Raw genomic sequence first — 19,270 nt, 5'->3', positions numbered from 1 at the left:
CTCCGCTCCCCCCCGGAAACGCAGCCCGCGCCCGCGACGTTCCGCCACCGCCTGGGCCTGGCGCTCGGAGCCGCTCACCGCCAGCGGAATGGAGGCCAAGACGGAGGCCGCGCCCGAGACGGACGGCCCGCGCTCGGTGTCTGCGGAGGAGACGGAGAGGTGGATGGAGGAGGCTGTGCGCATGGTGAGGAGCCGGGGACCGGGAGGGAGCTGAGAGCGGAAGCTGCCTCCCGCGCGCTGCCGGGAGCTTTGAGCAGACGTTACTTTTTTTATCCCCCCCCCTCCCGAGCGTGGTCTTCGTGGCTTGCATTTTGGGGGTGACGCTTCCCGGGGCCCGGTCTCAGGTGGCTGTGAGGCGGCTCTGTGGCCCTGGTGTGGCGTGTGCGCTCACGCGCGCCGCCCCAGGCCGCCGGCCAGCCTTCCCCCCGAGCCGGGCGCTTGTACCCCACGGGCACGGCACTGGGAGGAAACCCAGGGTATCCGGAGGGGCCGTGCACGACCAGTGCACGCGATCGCCCCTCTCCTCACCCTGCAGGGCGTCCTGTGCCATCAGCTCCCAGCCCTAGCTCGCCCTGGGGCTGCCTGGGGAAGGCGGCCCGGCTAGTTTTCTGGGCGCGGACTGAGCGCCCTGCAGAGCTCTAGGAGCCTGGCACCTATGCAGCCCCGACTGGCATAGCCGCGTGGAGGGTATTTGTGTACCAGACATTCGGGGGGCTAGGTGGAGAGCACAGAAAGTACGGTGTGAAGCAGTAAAGACAGCAGCGCTCACACGGGGCACCTGTCCTGTGCTTCTCTGGGAAGGCAGAGCCTGAGCACTGGGTCCCTGTGGCGGGTAGCACACCCCTATTGGCTGCTGCAGACTTCATACACACTGCACACTTAGGCTGCACTCCGTTTATTACAAAGATTTCTCCTTTTATCTTCCAGGGAATTAAATCAACCTTAGCTTACTGTAACCTTTTCTTACACAAGGATTTTTTTTTCTTTTTTACTTTTGTAACAACTTTTACGTTGATGTTTATAAGTGCTTTATATGGCTGGACAGAAATCTTCTCCATGTTTATATCCTGAAACTATACTCCCATTTTTTAACTTTAGTGCTCTTTTTGGTTCATCTCTAACACACACACACACACACACACACACACACACACACACGCCTGCACCTGGGGTCAGTGCCATAACGTCAGCACCTTCCCCTTCTGCATCTCCTCTCATGGCAACACCTGGCGATGCTGCAACAACCACACCATCCCACCAGGGCCTGCCTGAGGCTGTCTTACTGTAACTCTTTATCTTTTAATAGGTACAAAGAGTATACTACAATAATAAATGTTATTTTGTATTAAATTCACATTCCCCTGACATTGTCATTATTGAGCACTGCAGAGAACCTGGCCAGGCAGCCAGTTTGTTCACACCAGAACACCAGCAACATGGGAGTAAAGTCTTCTGCTGTGTTAACAGACTATAGAAGCTCCATTATCATCTTGTAGTTTGTACCTGACCAAAATGTCATGTGACCTGTGACTGCAGAGGAAGATATAGATTATAGATGCATACACTCTAAATACACACCTACATAGATATACACATACATAAAAAGATATGGATTGGGACTTCAAGTAGTTCATGAAAATAGAACTTAAAGATAAGTTGATTTTGGTGCAAAAAATAAAGCTGAAATCCTTGTATAGGCTTTCTTAACATGCATCTTCTGTGAACTTTTTAGATATTCATTATGTACATAGATTTCCAGATTATTGTGCACCAAAATACTTATGAGATAGTTCCATTTCTGGGGAACTTTAAGGATTATTTTGGGAGGCACAGAGACATGGAAACAGAGAGAGGGGGAACTTCCATGCCTTGGCCCACATATGCCCTAAAGGCTAGAGCTAGAGTGGACTAAGCCTGGCCTGGCGGGAAGGTGGGAACTAGGAACTCAGTCCAGGTCTTCCCCATGAGAGACAGCAATCCAGTGACTGGAGCCACCACTGCCAGCTCCCAGGGTCTGCCTTCAGGGAAGCTGGAGGCAGAAAGTGGAATTGTAGTGAGGTTGGCAGCTGGCTCAGGGTCAGGAGCTTGGAAACCACTCCTGTTCCCTCCTGCCTGCCCGTGATGCTCACTTATCATCACCTGGAACCTCAGAGGGGGCCGTATTGTATCGTTGCAAAACCACACCCCTCACAATCCCCTATTAAGACCCATGATAGGAAGGGGTACACTTGGTCATGTGCCTCTATCACTGGCACTTGTGACCCTTGGTCTCCCCAGTGCCTGCTTGCTCTCTGGCTTCCCGTGGACAGAATCTGAGGACAGGTAACCCCTGAGCATGGCCCCTGTGTATCTATATCCCTCACCCTCTGTTCATTGCTAGGGCAGGACAGTGATGACAGCAATGCTAAGATGCTTTGAATTTCCAATGTGTGCACTATCAGGAGTTCCAAGAGAAGTGAGGCCTGGCAGGAGTGGAGTGTGGGCAGAGAAGCCAGGGAAAGGTGAATGCCTGCAGCATTGTAAGTGTGCCCAGGTTATTTGTTGCATGTCTCTCAGGATAGCTTATATTGTTGGGGAAGCTGGGACATAGGTCTTCAGCTTAACACATGGACTTCAGGGTAATGCTCATTTGTTCCTCTTGGGGTTTCGATGGACTGGATTGCCATATGGACTTGTGATTTGCTATTTCTAGTGGGCCCTGTTATCACCAAGCTTGCTTAATAATGACTCCTTAATAGACCTTAGACATGTCTGGCATGATTTCGCTCACACCCCGCAACAGAACTGGGCATTGAACCAGCTACTCTGATGTCGGACCTGGGTGTCTTGACTGCTAGGCTAAGCACCTACCCCCTACCATGAACTTGGCAAAGTACACTCACATATGTATTTATATATATGCATAACATGTAAATATATTTGTATATATGAAATGCCCTTCAGGTTTTTATTTTCCTGACACTTGTATTAACAATATTTTTTTTTTTAGAAGCAGGTTTTCAATTATGCTCTTTCCTCCTCTATGGCAACTGGTCTCTTATCCTGAATTAATACCATAATCATTCATTTATTCATTCATTCTATGAACATTTGCCTGGCTTTGAGCCTTCAGCCCCAACACTGATTTTGCCGTATTCTTCTCTGCTTTCTTCATGATAGAGTAGCCTCTCAGATTATTGCCTTGAATTCTTTGTAATAGCCAAATGCTATTCAGTTGCTTGTGTAAACCGTGTGTATTAGAGTATCTATTTTTTGTTAGTTATATGTATCCTTGGAAACTTCCCATAGTCAAAGTGACTCTAAGTAAAAATAATATATTAAAATCCAAAGAACTTATACATATTTATATATTTTAAATGAAAGTTTCACATACCAGTACATACCTTTTGCATGAAGAGTTTTCCTGAAAATTCTGTTTACTGCTTTTAAAATAAATGCTTGTGCACTGCATGGTAGCCTAATGACTGAAGTCCTCACCTTGCATGTACCGGGATCCCATATGGTCACCGGTTCATGTTCTACCTGCCTCTCTTCCCATCCAGCTCCCTGCTTGTGGCCTGGGAAAGCAGTGGGGGATGGCCCCAAAGCCCTGGGACTCTGCATTCGTGTGGGGAGAGTCAGGACTTCAGCCTAGGCACTGTAATATGGAAGTGGACACTCCAATTGGCCTTTTAATTGCTGGCCAGATATCTGTTGTTTTTATTTATAGTTGAGGAGCAGAAAGAGCGAAGAGAGGGCGATCTGGAGTGGCAGGAAGTGAATCAGAAGCTGAGCCATGTGGCCATATATGGAGCTTTGGGACGTGGTTTTTACCAGCCTCTCAACAGCTGGCCCAAATGACCACCCGCACCGCTCAGGCATCGCCTGGTCCTAATATCCAGGAATATTTTGTCTAACATGTCTAGACTTCACAGACTTTATGATGTGATCATGAATAAATCATTTTATCACCCTAGAGCTTCACATTCTGTTCTATATAAAGTGAGGGGATTGTGTGCCAAAGACTTTTATAACTTCTGGCATTGATATTTTTCTTTTAATCAATTTATAAAATTATAAAATTGCAGGTGTGGTTATTGTATATTTCCTTATTGGAGGCCCTTATTTACCACCTGCTTTTTTGGGGGGGCAGTTTGTGTGCATATATTTCTTCTATATCTCAAAGTGTAAAAAGCACTTATCATAAATCTTGTTCTTTGCTCAACCATCCCCCAACCTCAAAAGAACTTCGTATCTGCAGTTAGTTTTACCTTGAAAATTCGTTTTTTTCCCTCAGAATGCTAGATAATCAGAAACATAGCTAGTGCCAATAGCAGCGAGTCAGTCTCTGAGTAATCCATTCTGTGAATCTGAATGTGAAGTGTCCAGCATCAGTGTAGTAAGGATGCTAACACAGATGCACAGTGCACATACTTATTTGTGCAGTGCAAATTACTAGAGTGGCTGCCTGTGAGAGGGCAGGCAGGTAAGCACTGCTAAGTGGGGCAATTCCTGAGTCCCACGTTGTGTGCTTAAAATAAAAAGCTTGCACCAGAAAGTTTGTATTTTATTCATTTTACTGAAAAGCAGAAAGAAATCATATGCTGGGTTCTAAAAAAAATGAAAACCAGCCCTTTAAAAAGTTTAGATGCTAATAAACTTAAGTATCATTTAAAGGTGGGCGTTGTGCTGCTGCCACTCAAAATGCCTGCATTCCTTGTTGAAGTGCTAGTTCAAGTCCCAGCACCTTCACTTCTGATCCAGCCTCTGCTGAAAGCACTGCTGGGAGACAGCAGCTTGTGGCATAAGTGGCCGGGCCCCTCTTTGTGTGGGGGAGGCCCAAATGGGTTCCCAGGCTTCTGGCTTTGGCTTAGCCCAGCCCTGGCTTTGAGCATTTGGACAGTGAGGTGGGAGATGGAAGATCCTTCCTTCTCTTGCTCTCAGACTCTCCCTTTCTGTGCCTTTCCAGTAGATGTAAGTAAACATTGCAACACATATCTAAAGCTAATGAAACTGCAAACATCAGTTCAGCTCTACCAGTCTAACCAGTACAGCATGTTTAGAAGGCAACTAGCATACTACAGTTAACAGCTGCCAAAAATGTTTGCATTATTTGATCCAATACTGTGATTACTTGGGGGAAATACTTTAGGAAACTGAAAGACAGTGATTGTCATTTCAGTTTTGTACGTAACCATAAAAGCAGAGAGCTTTTAAAACTTTCATTACAAAGAAATAGTTCATTAAATTGTGGCGTTTTACTGTGTCAAATAATGTGCTGTTTAAAGTTGTTATGGTTCTTAGGAATAACAGTGAGATACAACGTGTGATACTTAACATCAATACATGTGATATTTATCTTAAGCAATACCACTTATTTCATGTTAGACAAAGTTTAGAAATTAGCCATATTAAAAAAAAAAGAAATTAGTGATATTCAAATATATATTGACTAGCAAGCTGTTCTTGGGACATTGTGAACCTTTCAGCCTACTGGTTACTTCTGTAAAATAGAAATGAAGTTTCCTCCAGTGCTATATCGAGTAGAAGCTAATGTTATAAATTGCTTAGTGTACTGCTCTCTGTAAATAGGAGCTGTTCTTTCAAAAAATGCTTATTGAACCGAAACACAGAGAGAAAGCAAGTGCAAAGAAGAGAGGTCGGCTGTCTGCTGATTCACTCCCCAACGTGCTCACAGCAGTGAGGACTGAGCCAGGCTGTGAAGCCAGGAGCCTGAATGGAGTCAGGGTCTTCCCCGGGGTAGCAGGACCCGTGGACCTGGGCCCTGCAGCCTGCTGGAGTGCATACTACTGGGAAGCTAGAATTAGAAGTAGAACCCCAACTCCAGCATGGGTACCTCCTTAGGGGATGTGGCTCTCCCAGGGGGCATCTCAAACCCGTGCACCAAATTCCGCCCATGTACTGTAATTTTTTTTAAATGAATGAAGACTTGAGGAGAATGCACAAAATAACTTGTTTACAAAAATAGCTGGCTATTAATAACTTTACGCATGAGAAAAATTATTTAAAAAGTTGTAGCAGTAAATTCTTGTAGTGAAAATATAAAAATATAATTGCAAAGAGGATTAAAGGCTAAAGCTGGTGACACATGTTTGGCATGGTGGTTATGATGCTGTTTATGGGGGCCAGCATGGTGACACAGCCTGTAAAGCTACCGCCTGTAGCACTGGCATCCTATATGGGCACCAATTTGAGTTGTGATTGCTCTGCTTCTGACACGACTTCCTGCTAAGGACCTGGGAAAGCAGTGAATTGTGGCCCAAGTCCTTGAACCCCTGTACCTACATGGGAGACCTGGAGGAAGCTCCTGGCTCCTGGCTTCAGACTGGCCCAGCTCAAGCCATTGTTGTGACAGTTAAATGGGTTGACAGGTAGCTAGGATACATCCCTGTTGAAATGAGGACAGAATAGGGGTCTCTTTAAAAGTGTACAATATGCTTGCATCAGCTATGGAACTTGCTTTTAGCAAGTCAAAAGTGTCATTCCCCCCTTCTGAGTTTTTAGTTTATCATGACAGTGGAAAGTAGTAACAAGTCACACTCTTCAGGTGACTTTTGTTTTGCCCTCGGTAAGCTAGACAGGATTACAGCTCTGTAATTGAATTTGATGGGTTTTATCCTTATCCTCTTTACTGTAAGTTGTTGCTCTTATAAAATGAATTGTACTTAAATATACCAGTGCCTGGGGCCACTGCTGTCAGATACCACACTAAAGCCTTCGCCTACTGCACTAGCATCCCGTGTGGGTACTGGCTGCTGCAATTCTGATCCAGCTTCTTTCTGATGGCCTGAGAAAGAAGTGGAGGATGCAAGTCCTCGGGCCCTATACTCATGCAGAAGGCCTGGCGGAAGTTCCTGGCTCCTGGCTTCTAACTGGCCCAACTCTAGTCATTGTGGCTATTTGGGGAGTGAACCAGCAAATGGAAGATCTCTCCATTTCACTGTCTCCCTCACTATGCCTTTCAAATAAAATAGAAGACAAAAAACAAACACACAAAATCCCTCTTGCTGCAGCAGAGGGTTCTCTCCATAATAAATACTGCTTTGCTCATTGAAATTGTTTGCATGAAAACTCTTTCCCATGAAAGAAGACCTGAAATTATCTCCATGCTTTGTGTACATTCCCTGTAACAGTGTGGCCATTTGGGGTGTCTCTATAACTCTGCCCTTCAAATAAATCAATGAATCTTTAAAAGGGGGGCAGATGCTGCTGCTGCTCAGAATGCCTGACTGGAGTCTTGGCTCATCTTCTGATTTCAGCTCACTGCTAACGTGCACCCAGGAGGCAGCAGGGCATGGCCTGATGTTCGGGTCTCGCAAAGTCGTGTCAGAGACCTGTCTTGAGCTGTCGACTTGCATTGTGTCTGCGGACCATGGCAGGTTATATGGGGAGTGAACCAACGCATGAAAGATCTCTGTCTTCTTCCATTTCTTCCTCTCTCAACCTTCCAAAATTTTTTTTAAAAGACTAAACTGAAATTTAAAAAATAGTAAAATCCTAAGAAAATGAGCAGTCAAAACATGTTAGTATTTATGCAATCTTTAAATGGAGGACTCTAAAGTATACTGTTGTTGGGTGTGAGATCACACCAAATAAGTCTAAGATTTATTAAGGAGTCTTTATTAAGCAAGCTTGGTGATAACAGGGCCCACTAGAAATAGCAAATCACAAGTCCATATGGCAATCCAGTCAATCGAAACCCCAAGAGGAACAAATGATCATTACCCTGAAGTCCATGTGTTAAGCTGAAGACCTATGTCCCAGCTTCCCCAACAATACAAGCTATCCTGAGAGACATGCAACAAATAACCTGGGCACACTTACAATGCTGCAGGCATTCACCTTTCCCTGGCTTCTCTGCCCACACTCCACTCCTGCCAGGCCTCACTTCTCTTGGAACTCCTGATAGTGCACACATTGGAAATTCAAAGCATCTTAGTATTGCTATCATCACTGTCCCACCCAAACAGTGAACAGAGAGGGTGAGGGATATAGACACAGAGGGGCCATGCTCAGGGCCATGCCTGTCAGATTCTGTCCACGGGAAGCCAGAGAGCAAGCAGGCACTGGGGAGGCCAAGAGTTAAGAGTGTCAGAGTGATAGAGGCACATGACTGAGAGCCAGGTCCTTCTTATCATGGGTCTTAATAGGGGATTGTGAGGGAGTGGTTTCACAACGATACAGTATGACCGCTCTCAGTTTCCATGACGATAGGTGAGCATCACAAGTGGGCAGAAGGGAACACGGAGGTAGGAGTGGGAGTGGTTTCCAAGCTCCTGACCCTGAGCTAGCTGCCTACCTCTGCCTTCCAATGTTTTTAAATCTTTAAAATACCAATGAAAGCAGGAAACAGAAAAGAAAAATTGATAGGTTTTCATTACGTAAATATTGAAAACATCAATGTGAAATACAAGATGAAATACCATGTAGTAAAGCAAATAACAAGGAAAATATAGCATTTCTCAAGGACAATGTTGATAACCGTATTCGATAATTTACATGTCTTTTTAATGTATATAAAGTATACTTTTCAAAAATTAAAAGATATACTTCCTAATTCTGAAAAGTGTCAGTATGTGAAGGTGGTATTTCTAAAAGAAATAACCAATAGTCCGGATATAAGTGAGCAAAACACAGTTTTATTAATGATAAAATTAAAAATAGAAAGAAATATAAATTGTTATGTGGTAAGTTGGCAAAAGCTAAACAAATGATGGTGCGTGGTGATAGCGAGGGAGTCTGTGGTAGGAGCTGGCAGCGGAGTACCCTTTGCACTGGGCTAACCTGGGCCTAGTCTTTGTCTTGGAAATGAGTTTCAAAATAAAACATTGCAGTATTTTCTTTTAATATTTTGTAATTCATATTTGCATGAAATTCTAACTGTAGAAATGTTTATTAAGATATGTAAAACCTCCCTGGCTGTCTGAGATAACAGCATTAAAATTCTGAGTGTATCCTCCTATATATCTCTATCAAGACGAAAAAGTGATACACTTGTGAACTTTCTATAAATGGAATCATAAAGTCTCTTTTTGATTATTAGCAACCTTTTATTTTCTTAAACATTTTTACTTGTATTTTGTAATTATTTGTATATAACACTTTTATTGCAATTTATTACAATGGAACAGCTACCAGAAGTGAGACAGACAATATGTGTGTGTGTGTGTGTTTATCGTTTTCTATAACTGTGCTGTCCAATTGGGTAGCCACTAACCACATGCTGCCATTTAAACTGAAATGCATTCACATGAAATAAAGCTAAATTCTGTACCTCAGTCGTATCAGCCACACGTCAGGTCCTCAGGAGCCACATGAGACTGGTGGCAGCTGTGCTAGAGAGCCAAACCATGGGATACTCCATCACTGCAAAGCATAGCTCTGCAGTGGCCAATAGAAGTGCTGCTCTTGGACATACTCGGCTTGACTGTCTCTGGTGGTTCTTGCAGCCACAGAACACCATGTCTCACCCCCTTGGTGGTCTTGGTGTCCTGCTGGCAGGAAACCCCCAAGAATGATCCTACACTAAGATACTCTAAATTACTTAATCTCGCAGTTTGTGCATCAATTTTCTATGACAACGGTTACCTTCTCCAAAGTCTTAACCATGGCAAAAGCCTTTTGCCAGTGTGTTTATGATCCCACCGTGTTGGGTTCTGACTGTTTAGCCCTGAAGGACTTTCCAAATCCCCTAGACTATTGAAAGGTGGCAGTTATTCTTGTGTTTGAAAGCAGAATAGCCCTCCTTGGGCTTCTTCACTCTAGTCACTAGGCTGCTGGCTCCACCCGCAGAGCCCTTTGTTTTGTTTTGCTTTGCTTTGCCTTTATTTTTTTAATGTATAGATTTTATTTTTGATAATTTTTACATTTTTGATTAGGGTGTGAAGGGTCACAGGCTAGAGGAAAGTGGATGAGGTTATTATTTCCACATTCTCTTTTTTCCTCCCTGTATCTGGGGAGAGGGGAGATAAGAGGAGAAGCCACACTCACCCTCCCCACCATCCAGGGTCTCTGATGCGGGGCGTGTCCGAGGTCCTGCTCAAATGGTTTTGATAGTTCAACAGTTCTGTATTGCTGTCGATCCTGCCACTCCAACCACGATGAACTCTCTCCAGAATCCACTGGCTGACAAAGTCTACCTTATTGTCTCTGTTTGCCCAGGTATTCACTGCCAACTCTTTGCTGGAGTAGTTGATCAATTTGTTCTGTCCTCCATGCTTTGTTATGGTACTGCATATCCTCCACCTGCATCTGGATATGCTGTCCAGCGCTCCGTGTAAGCCACTGGGAAGGCCTAATTCTGATACATGTATCCCACAATCAGACCATGGAACCTGCAATTTCCTTTATGGTTGCAATTTGGAGTCCGGCATTTCAGTTGGAGGGGTTCCCAAAGAACCAACATCTGAGGTGATCCCAGATCAGTTCTTGTGTGTGCAGGCCAATACAGGGTCTGGCACAGTTCGATGTCCAAATTGGACTACACACACACTGTTAGTTGCAGTTGCTGGGTCATTTGTCTCCAGCCCTGTCTTCTACGCAAACTAGTGAGGTTACAGCCAAGCCTGATCCTGCTCAACTCACACTTGTCCCCAACTCAAACCAGTGGGAGCTGAAGTCTAGTCAGAGTAACCCACAGTAACCCCTACCAGGCCTTGTATGGATTAAATGTATGGTTTACTAAAAAAAAAAAAAAAATGTTCCTCCCACAAGCCCTGGATCACAACTCTTTAATATATTTTTGTAATATAGCTGAGAAGTAACATTCTTGTTACTTTTGTCATTGTTGTTATTCTTTGATAAATTTACTAAACTTTAAATGAAGTCGTGAACTTGATTACTTTTTGATAAAATTATTTCTTTGCGATAATTTTCTTTTGGAGAGCTAGGCATATAATGTTTATTATTTATTATTTATTCATAGCATTATTGTAATAACCATAAGATGCTTAGTACAGCATTCTAAGAATTCAGGCGTGGAGAAAATATGGCTGAGCACAGTGTTGCATTCTGGTTACGCTCTAGACAGTGCTTTACATAGCACTTTATGGAGGCTGCATTGTTCAGATGTACAGCAGCTCCATTAGGTGGTTTAATTGTGTCCGGTAATCAGATAAGAACCCCGAGGTTGGTGATAAATTCCACCAATTTGCAGTGCTGCTGTAGGGGAGCTGCCATCATTTGAGCCCATCTGTTTGCTCTTAATCTCTGGCCTCCAGTGCCTGCCTCTCCGTGTTGGGGTGCTCACTGCCTGCCTCTCCGTGTTGGGGTGCTTATTCCTGCCTCTTAGTGTTGGGGTGCTCACTGCCTGGAAACCTATACTCTGTTCTGTCACTGCTTACTCTGTGTGGAGTACCTGAGCAGATATTTGGATTTTTTTTTTCTCTTCTGCAAATTGTTTCAGCATTTCCCAAGCCCTGTTTTACCATTTTCTTTCTAAAATCACACTGTGGGAGCTCTTTGTATTTTACAGCTATTTCTAGAAATAATCACAAGGAAAATGGCAAATAGTTTATGAGGTATTTTGCAACCTGTTCATAGTGGTGAAAAATTTGAATCAAAATAAGTTGTCACGTAATAGGGGACTGATCGATGAGACTGCTGCATTCGTGGAGGGGAATACTGTGCATCCTTTCCAAAGTCATGTGATGAAAAGCTGTTACCCAACGTATGTAAATAACTGTTGTTCTGTAGCTGTTGATAAGAGGTAAAGTTGTACATTTTCACTACAAATGTGATTTTTGAAAAAACATTTTCAATTGCCCTATCTCAAATTCCTCAATAAGTATTTCTTGCATTCATGCATGCATTTAAATATACCTGGTTTAAAATGTGTAATGCTAAACTCATTTTACATTACACTTTTACTCTATTATGAATAGAGACTTACCATCTTCTTCCCCATCTGTCAGTTTCCCTGTTGAATTTCCTTTCTACTATAGCTTGTGATGCATGTTCAGTGTTCATCACAGGTATCATACACACTGGACATGACTAATTCTACAGAAGTGGGGCAAAACTAGCCTGAGACTGAATCATGACGCTGCTGGAGAATGCAGGCTTATGGCTTCACACCCTCTCACCTCATGTTTCTCCAGTCCTCACTCTGTCTTACTTGCCACTACTGTATTCTTCTCTGCTCGCCAGATAGAGAATAACTGTCTGGGTGGGGGGGCGGGCCTGGTATGATGGCTTATTGGCTAAATCCTCCCCTTGCATGTACCAAGTTCCCATATGGGCACCAGTTGGTGTTTCAACTGCTCTACTTCCCATCTAGCTCCCTGCTTGTGGCCTGGGAGAGCAGTAGAGGATGCCCTGAAGCCTCAGGACCCCGCACCTGTATCGGAGACCTGGAGGAAGCTCCTGGCTTCTGGCTTTGGATTGGCTTAGCAACAGCCATTATGGCCACTTGGAGAGTGAACCAGTGGATGGAAGATCTAGCTTTCTCTTTGTCTTTACTTCTCTTTGTAAACCTGCATTTCCAATAAAAAAACAAGCAAATCTTTTAAAATGATAATAGCAAAGAAAATAAAAATTGTTTTAAAGTACAATATTTTGAGGACTTAAAACCTGTGGCCGGCATCCATTTCCTTCCTATCATCTTCTCGAGTGCTGGACGTTCCATTGTACAGTTTGCATTTGTGTTTCAGGCCAAAGATGCCCTTGAAAATACTGAAGTTCCTGTCGGTTGCCTCATGGTCTACAACAATGAAGTTGTGGGGAAGGGAAGAAATGAAGTTAACCAAACCAAAAATGTATGTGAGTCGAATGGCATATTAATATTATTAATAATAAATAAATAATAATATATGAATATATATTTTCAAGTACACTGTGGTGATGGTAGGAATAATATTAACTTGGCACAGCTGATGAGATGAGGAGACATTCTGAATAAGAACTCTGTAACTACAGTGGTAGAGTGGTTTTCTTCAATATCTTTTTGTGAATGCTCAATCTAAAAGTGAAGTGATGATTTTTTTTTTGAATGAGGAAATTCAGAAAAACTGATAAAGAAATAAAATTTTAGTGGATCATTCTCTATTACATAGACTTTAACGCTTCACTGAAGTCCAGAGAGGGTTTTGTTATGCAGAATGGCATCATGGAAGAGACAAGTCAAATTCCACTTTAAAAATGTCGTGTTACCAAATGATTGGTTTAACTCAATGTAATCTTTGTGTTTTTAAACAATATTTTCTTATGACTTGTTAACAAAAACCATCCTCTATTTGTTTTGGAATGAGATAAGGAAGGGCCTTGTAAATGAAGCTGTTTCTGTATCAGATAATTTAATGAAATGAGGGCTGTAGCACCAGCCATCCTCACACCTACAGTACTTGTGGACTCCGTAGTCGGGTGACTTGTGTTGTCACCAGGATAGGGAGTGTGTGGTTTAAGGCAACATTCACAACAGGGTGTTACAACAAATGCATGTGCGCAGTATTAGTGAATACCCGATTTTATGATCATGATGTCTAATTGTAAGTGCACTCATGGGTCACTTGGCTCTGTCACGCCATTTGCATAACTGCCCACCCTAGCATGTGCCCTCATGGGCCAGAGAACAAGCGCATCTTGGTACAAGTGCCAGGGTAACTTCGAAGTTCCTCCGTCAACATCTGTCAATAAGAAAAAAAAAAGTATATTAGGCAAAACAAATCTAAAGTAGGATGAATGAAACAATTATGAAAATATTAAAATATTTGAGATAATTCCATAATATAGAAATTAGTGGATGTACAAATACTTATTTTGAATCATTGTGATGCTTCCAATTTGTATTTTGTGATTTGGTGTAACATTTTCAATGAGATCTTCAAATTTCCTAACAGTATCTTAATATAGATTTAAGGTATGGATGACCCTCCAACCGCTGCCCATGAATGACCCAGTTTCTTATATACCTTGAAATTAATTTGGGTTCATTTTGATACAGGCTGAATTTCTCTTATCCAAAATGTTTGTGAGCAATAGTGTTTTGGATTTTTTTTTTTTTTTTTGCAAAATGTCCTATACTCAATGAAAGGTCATGGAGATCAGACCCCAAATCTAAACCTGAACTTCACTTATGCTTCATATACATTTTATACACACATAGCCTGGAAATAACTTCATATGATATTTTTCAAATGTGGTTTGACTGTGACTAATCCCGAGATCAGATGTGGAATTTTTAATTTGTGAAATCAAGTGAGTGCTTAAAATGTTTGAAGTTTCGGAGCGTTTTAGATTTCTGATTGGGATGCTCACTCTGTATTTTGTGTCGTGTGAAAGTTTACCTCATAAATACAGCATAGAGTTTTAACTACAAATGAGGAGACCTAAATTCCACTTTTGGCTCTGAAGTGCCCCACTGTCATTTCATCACTACCACCTCCTCGCTCTCTTCATTTGTATTTAATATACGCTAACTTGACTTCATTTTCCTTTCTGCCCCTGTTGAAGAAGAGATTGCTGGAGATGATTCCGTTCAGCGAGTGTTGAGAGCTGTGGGGAAATCTGATGTAGTAATCTGAATTTTATTTCTAGAAGTACTGAAGTTAGGGACAATTTTTTTAAGCCCTTCAGTTGATTTTGGTGTATAGCTGGTCTGGGAACTGCTTCTCTAAAACACCTTGCACCTCGGAGCTTCTAGCCATGGCATTCATCACACAGCTTCTCTTGGCTGTTGGCTGCCAGCTGCCTCTCCCTTCCGTGATACCACGGACCTGTGTGGCAGCACTTTCCACACCATGCTCTAAATCACAGATAAATAATCAACTTTCTATCAGTCCCACCAAAAGTTATGCTTGTTGAGAGTAGAGAGTTTTCACCCTACAGAGAGCTGACTTAGTTCAGCGGCTTATATGTGGCAGCCAATATAAACTCACACTGAGTTATCTTAGTAACAGGGGACGTGAAGAAACAGAGGGCTGCTAGAGTATGTATAGGAGTAAGATATCAATGGTGCATCTCATGTGTGGTAGGGGCTCATGAGGGCACAATGGAGCTGAAAAATCTCTCTGCTGTGGCCATTTTAACATTGTAGCACAAAGAATTACTCCCACATTTCTGGTGACACAACCTACTGGGCTGTCATTGTATGAACACACAGCATTGTGCATGCTAGGTGCACTGTAGGCTGCATCAGCTAGGTTTGTGCAAGTGCCTCTGGTGTCCACACAATGACATAATCTGCTGGGGATGCGCCTCGCGGGATGGATCCTGCCAGGAAGCAATGTGACTGCACACTGGTACTCAGCACTGTGCTTCATGGACTCAGATTTCCTGGTGAGATCTAGATCCTGCTACACTCATTATACATGTGGGAAAGCCAAGGCTCTGAGAAGGTCATGCCACAGTGTTAGGCCATTTAGGAAGGTCAGCGTCAGGGTCCGGGTTTATACTGGTCTGTTCTATATGCTGCGGTTTCTACTGTCCCACACTGCTCGCTAGAGGCATCTGAGGCCAGTACCAAGCCTCTGCTTCTCCAGAGTCCACCAGTAGAGTCCACCACTTAGAGATCACACTAAGTGGATATTTGCTTCCAGTAGAGTCACTGGCAGTCTTTAAAACATAGGAAACTAGAGCACATGTCTGTGGAATTTCACACTGCTTCTAGAATCTTCAGAAACCCATAAAGTTACCTCCATTGAAAATGTTTTTGACACTTTCCTTCTCTATAGCATTTTAATTAGAAGAGTCCTGTGTGCACCCTCCCTTGCCACCAAGTCCCTTAGGTGTTCAACTGAACATACAGCCTCTCGGGCAAGGTGCATCGGCCAGGAGGTTGATGTATTTGAACAAGGAGAATGTGCTGCTGATTGCTAAGATTGTCTTGAAACCTTATTAAAGAGCAGAAATGACAAGTACCTTTTTTCTTTTCCTTTCCTTTTCTTTCCTTTCCTTTCCTTTCCTTTCCTTTCCTTTCCTTTCCTTTCCTTTCCTTTCCTTTCCTTTCCTTTCCTTTCCTTTCCTTTCCTTTCCTTTCCTTCTCTTTCCTTGCTTTGCTTTGCTTTTTTGTTTGTTTGTTTGTTTTCCAAGATCCTTTAGTAACAATAAGCAATGTTACTGTCATTGTGTCTCCTTTCTAGGCTACTCGACATGCAGAAATGGTGGCCATCGACCAGGTCCTGGACTGGTGTCGCCAACATGGCAAGAGTGCGGGTGAGGTGTTGGAGCGCACCGTGCTCTATGTCACCGTGGAGCCGTGCATCATGTGCGCAGCTGCCCTCCGCCTCATGAGTATCCTTTCCTCCCTGGGATCCTGCTTGCCCACACAACCTGCTTGCTAGTGTTTGAAAGCACAGGCTTAGGAAACCGGTTGTTTCTCTCACTGGACCAAAGAGAGAGAAAGGTTTCTAAACAGTGAAAAGACTTACTTCTTTTTCTATCAGTAAATGCAAGCGTATTAAATAAGCCAGAGAAAGAAAAGTCTAGAACACTTGGTTACATAAGGGTGGGATAAATTCAGAAATTGTATCAGAGTAGACTGTAAATCAAGGTATCTAGGAGGTGTTATGGAGAGATAATAGATAATGTGTGATTTGTTTTCTATTATCCGTTTTTATTTTTTACCATGAACACCTCTCACAAGTCTAAAAAATTTTAGTCAAAAGTAAACAAATAAGATGTAATTTAGGGTGTTGCAATGGTAAGTAGTTGGGAAATTTTAAAAATGATAGCAGATTTGGGTTGTTACTGTAGTGCAATCTCTCGAGATCTTTAAAAAAATCACTTGAAAATTGGAATACTCAATTTTATCCTTGAACATTCTTATGTACTTATTTTATATGTATGAATAACCATCACTTTAAACATGATACAGAGGTTTTGGGATGTGAGAAAATGTTTAATCTCTTTAAAAAAGGCAGTTTTGGGCAACCTAGAATTCTTTCCTCATCCTGCCCTTTGATGTGACTCAGTCTGTTTTGTATTGGAGCATGGGGAGTATTTCACTTGAAGAAATAATAGGGAACAACCTGCTATTTTTAAAAGGTGAAAATCCCTGGATTAAACTTCCACCTTTTTTCTGGCTCCAATTCTCTACTGATTCTGAAAAAGTGATTTAGAAAAGATCAGAGTTAGCACAAAATCATGAATGGTAAACAACACTGTGCTTCATTTTTTATTCATTTTACAGTTGTTAAATGTTAGTTTCTAAGTAAACTTTTTTCCCCAGTTGCAACTGGATTGCAAGTTTTTCAGTGCTCACCCTAAAATCTGATGGTTTTGAAGAGTAGTGTGAACTTTTCACTCCAGAATGGTTAACATAAAATCACTTTTAGTTATGGTCCTCGTTTGAACTGCGCATCCTTAACTGTGCCCTATAAATCCCATTGGTTGTGTATGGCTGTCAGAATGAACGGTTTGGTGGTTGTGGCTCTGTCCTGAACATTGCTTCTGCTGACTTACCGAATACTGGGAAACCATTTCAGGTACCGTGAACTGCGTGTGCTTGCTCTGTCTTAGTCTGGCAATCTTAGCTCTGTATTAAGAACCACATACTGGGCCACAAGTGTACAACAGCAGATGAAAGTAGCTCATGCTCAATGAGCACTTCCATGATGCCAAGTGCTGGCCAGTAACTCCAGTCATAGTTGATTGGGAGTGGTGCTTGCTGACGCTGTAGGTTATCTTCTTTTGGAAATGTACTTCCTTACCATGTTACTGGTATTTCCGGGGTGTTTTGTTACCTGGAATGGGTTTGCATAGTTATTTGTATGCTATGTTTTTTGTTTTGTTTTGTTTTGTTTTTTTATGGGAAACGACATGGATTTTCATAGACAGGTTCATTCTTGGCTTTGTCGTTTACCAGTGCCTTCCTGGATATCGGGCCGAGGAAGCAGTGGAAATGTTAAAGACCTTCTACAAACAAGAAAACCCAAACGGTCAGTTCTCTTCCTTAGTATATAATGTTGCTTCCTGAAAACAAATCCTGAAGAATATGACATGAGACTCTCACTTCATTTTCTCTTTCTCTCCTCTGTTCTTTTCACAGCACCCAAATCAAAAGTTCGGAAAAAAGAATGTCAGAAGTCTTGATTGAACTTACTCTGATGCAGTGCTAATGCCTCGAAGTGACCTAGACAAATACTGAGACATCATCGAGTCAAATGTTTACATATTGTTGATCTCTGGGAAGTGGTGTGTCTCATCATCTACTCTGTTAAGGGAACAAGCTAACAGATTTTAAAAGCCTGACAATTTGTCAACATCTGTAAAGACATTTTGAGAAGTGGAAAAATGAACATTTGAGGTTTATAAGTCAACAAACAGTACCTTGCTTTCCAGCTACAAAATGTGCAGTGCAGGGTAGGGCCAGCCTTGCAGACAGCGTGTGTGCACTGGGCCTCTTTGGTCTGGGTGTGCACTGCAGTGTGCCTTACTGTGCCCATGTTCCCAGGCATTTCAGTTTACTCTTCCTTTACAGCTGCTGTCTTCTCCCAGGGAACTGGGAGCCTGTGACTTGTTCATATCAGGAGTAAATGGTCCTTGACTTTTTGTTGTTGTTTTTATAAAGCATTTGAAAAAAATACCTACGCATGTAAAAGACCTGAAAGAAGCTCCTGGTTCCTGGGTTTAACATGGTCCTGCTCTCACCTTAGCTGCCAGCTAGTGAGTGAGCCACTGGGTGAACAATTTTTTACCTCTTTCTCTTCTCTTTCTCTCTATACAAATCTTTCAAAGTGTTTAAACTTTACCCTGGCAGCTGAAGTCCTTGCTTTGCATGCTCTAGGATCCCATGTGGGCACCAGTTTGTGCCCTGGCTAATCCACGTCCCATCCAGCTCCCTGCTTGTGGCCTGGTAAAGTAGTGGAGGACAGACCAAAGCCTTGGGACCCTGCATCCATGTGAGACACCCAGAAGAAGCTCCTGGCTCCTGACTTTGGATCTGCTCAGTTTTGGCCGTTGCAGCAACTCGGGGAGTGAATCATCTGACAGAAGGAAGACCTTTCTGTTCCTCCTCGCCTCTGTATATCTGGCTTTCCAATAAAAATAAACAAATCTGTGGGAAAAAAATGCAGATAATGCATTTTAAATTTACAATCTAACATATAAAACTGTGAACACGTGATGTCCAAGTGTGCGCTGCGGGAGTCCCTGATGTGCACCTCACACACTGCCTTAAGCGCCTTTGCAGGAAGCGCAGTGCTGCAGGCCAGGTGCGCTGTGCCTGTCTTCCCAGAAGGGGGACCCGCCGTTCCACTACAAGCCCAACTCCTCAGTAGCCTTTCTTGGGAGGCTTCATTGCTTTGATGCAAAGCATCTGCATTTGCAGGTTCTG

At 42.8% G+C, this 19,270-nt stretch overlaps 1 protein-coding gene across 1 annotated transcript; it reads left to right on the top strand.

The window, feature by feature from the left end:
• Positions 1-36: 36 nt before the first annotated feature.
• Positions 37-18,664, top strand: ADAT2 (adenosine deaminase tRNA specific 2). Its single transcript, XM_040965261.1, has 6 exons — positions 37-184; positions 12,651-12,755; positions 16,077-16,227; positions 17,314-17,420; positions 17,801-17,873; positions 17,984-18,664. The coding sequence occupies exons 1-6, from the start codon at positions 89-91 to the stop codon at positions 18,025-18,027; spliced, it is 576 nt and encodes a 191-aa protein (XP_040821195.1). The 5' UTR covers positions 37-88; the 3' UTR covers positions 18,028-18,664.
• The last annotated feature ends 606 nt before the right edge of the window (positions 18,665-19,270 follow it).

The sequence above is a fragment of the Ochotona curzoniae genome, unplaced genomic scaffold, assembly GCF_017591425.1.
Source record: "Ochotona curzoniae isolate NIBS_2020 unplaced genomic scaffold, NIBS_Ocur_1.0 scaffold_3890, whole genome shotgun sequence".
Lineage (NCBI taxonomy): Eukaryota > Metazoa > Chordata > Mammalia > Lagomorpha > Ochotonidae > Ochotona > Ochotona curzoniae.
This window is presented reverse-complemented; position numbering and strand designations above follow the sequence as displayed.

Excerpts from the sequence above, each read along its gene's own strand:
- ADAT2 (XM_040965261.1), top strand. The coding sequence starts at position 89 with ATGGAGGCCAAGACGGAGGCCGCGCCCGAGACGGACGGCCCGCGCTCG. Across the intron at positions 185-12,650 it reads TGGAGGAGGCTGTGCGCATG|GCCAAAGATGCCCTTGAAAA; the intron begins GTGAGGAGCCGG and ends TTTGTGTTTCAG. Across the intron at positions 12,756-16,076 it reads AAGTTAACCAAACCAAAAAT|GCTACTCGACATGCAGAAAT; the intron begins GTATGTGAGTCG and ends TCTCCTTTCTAG.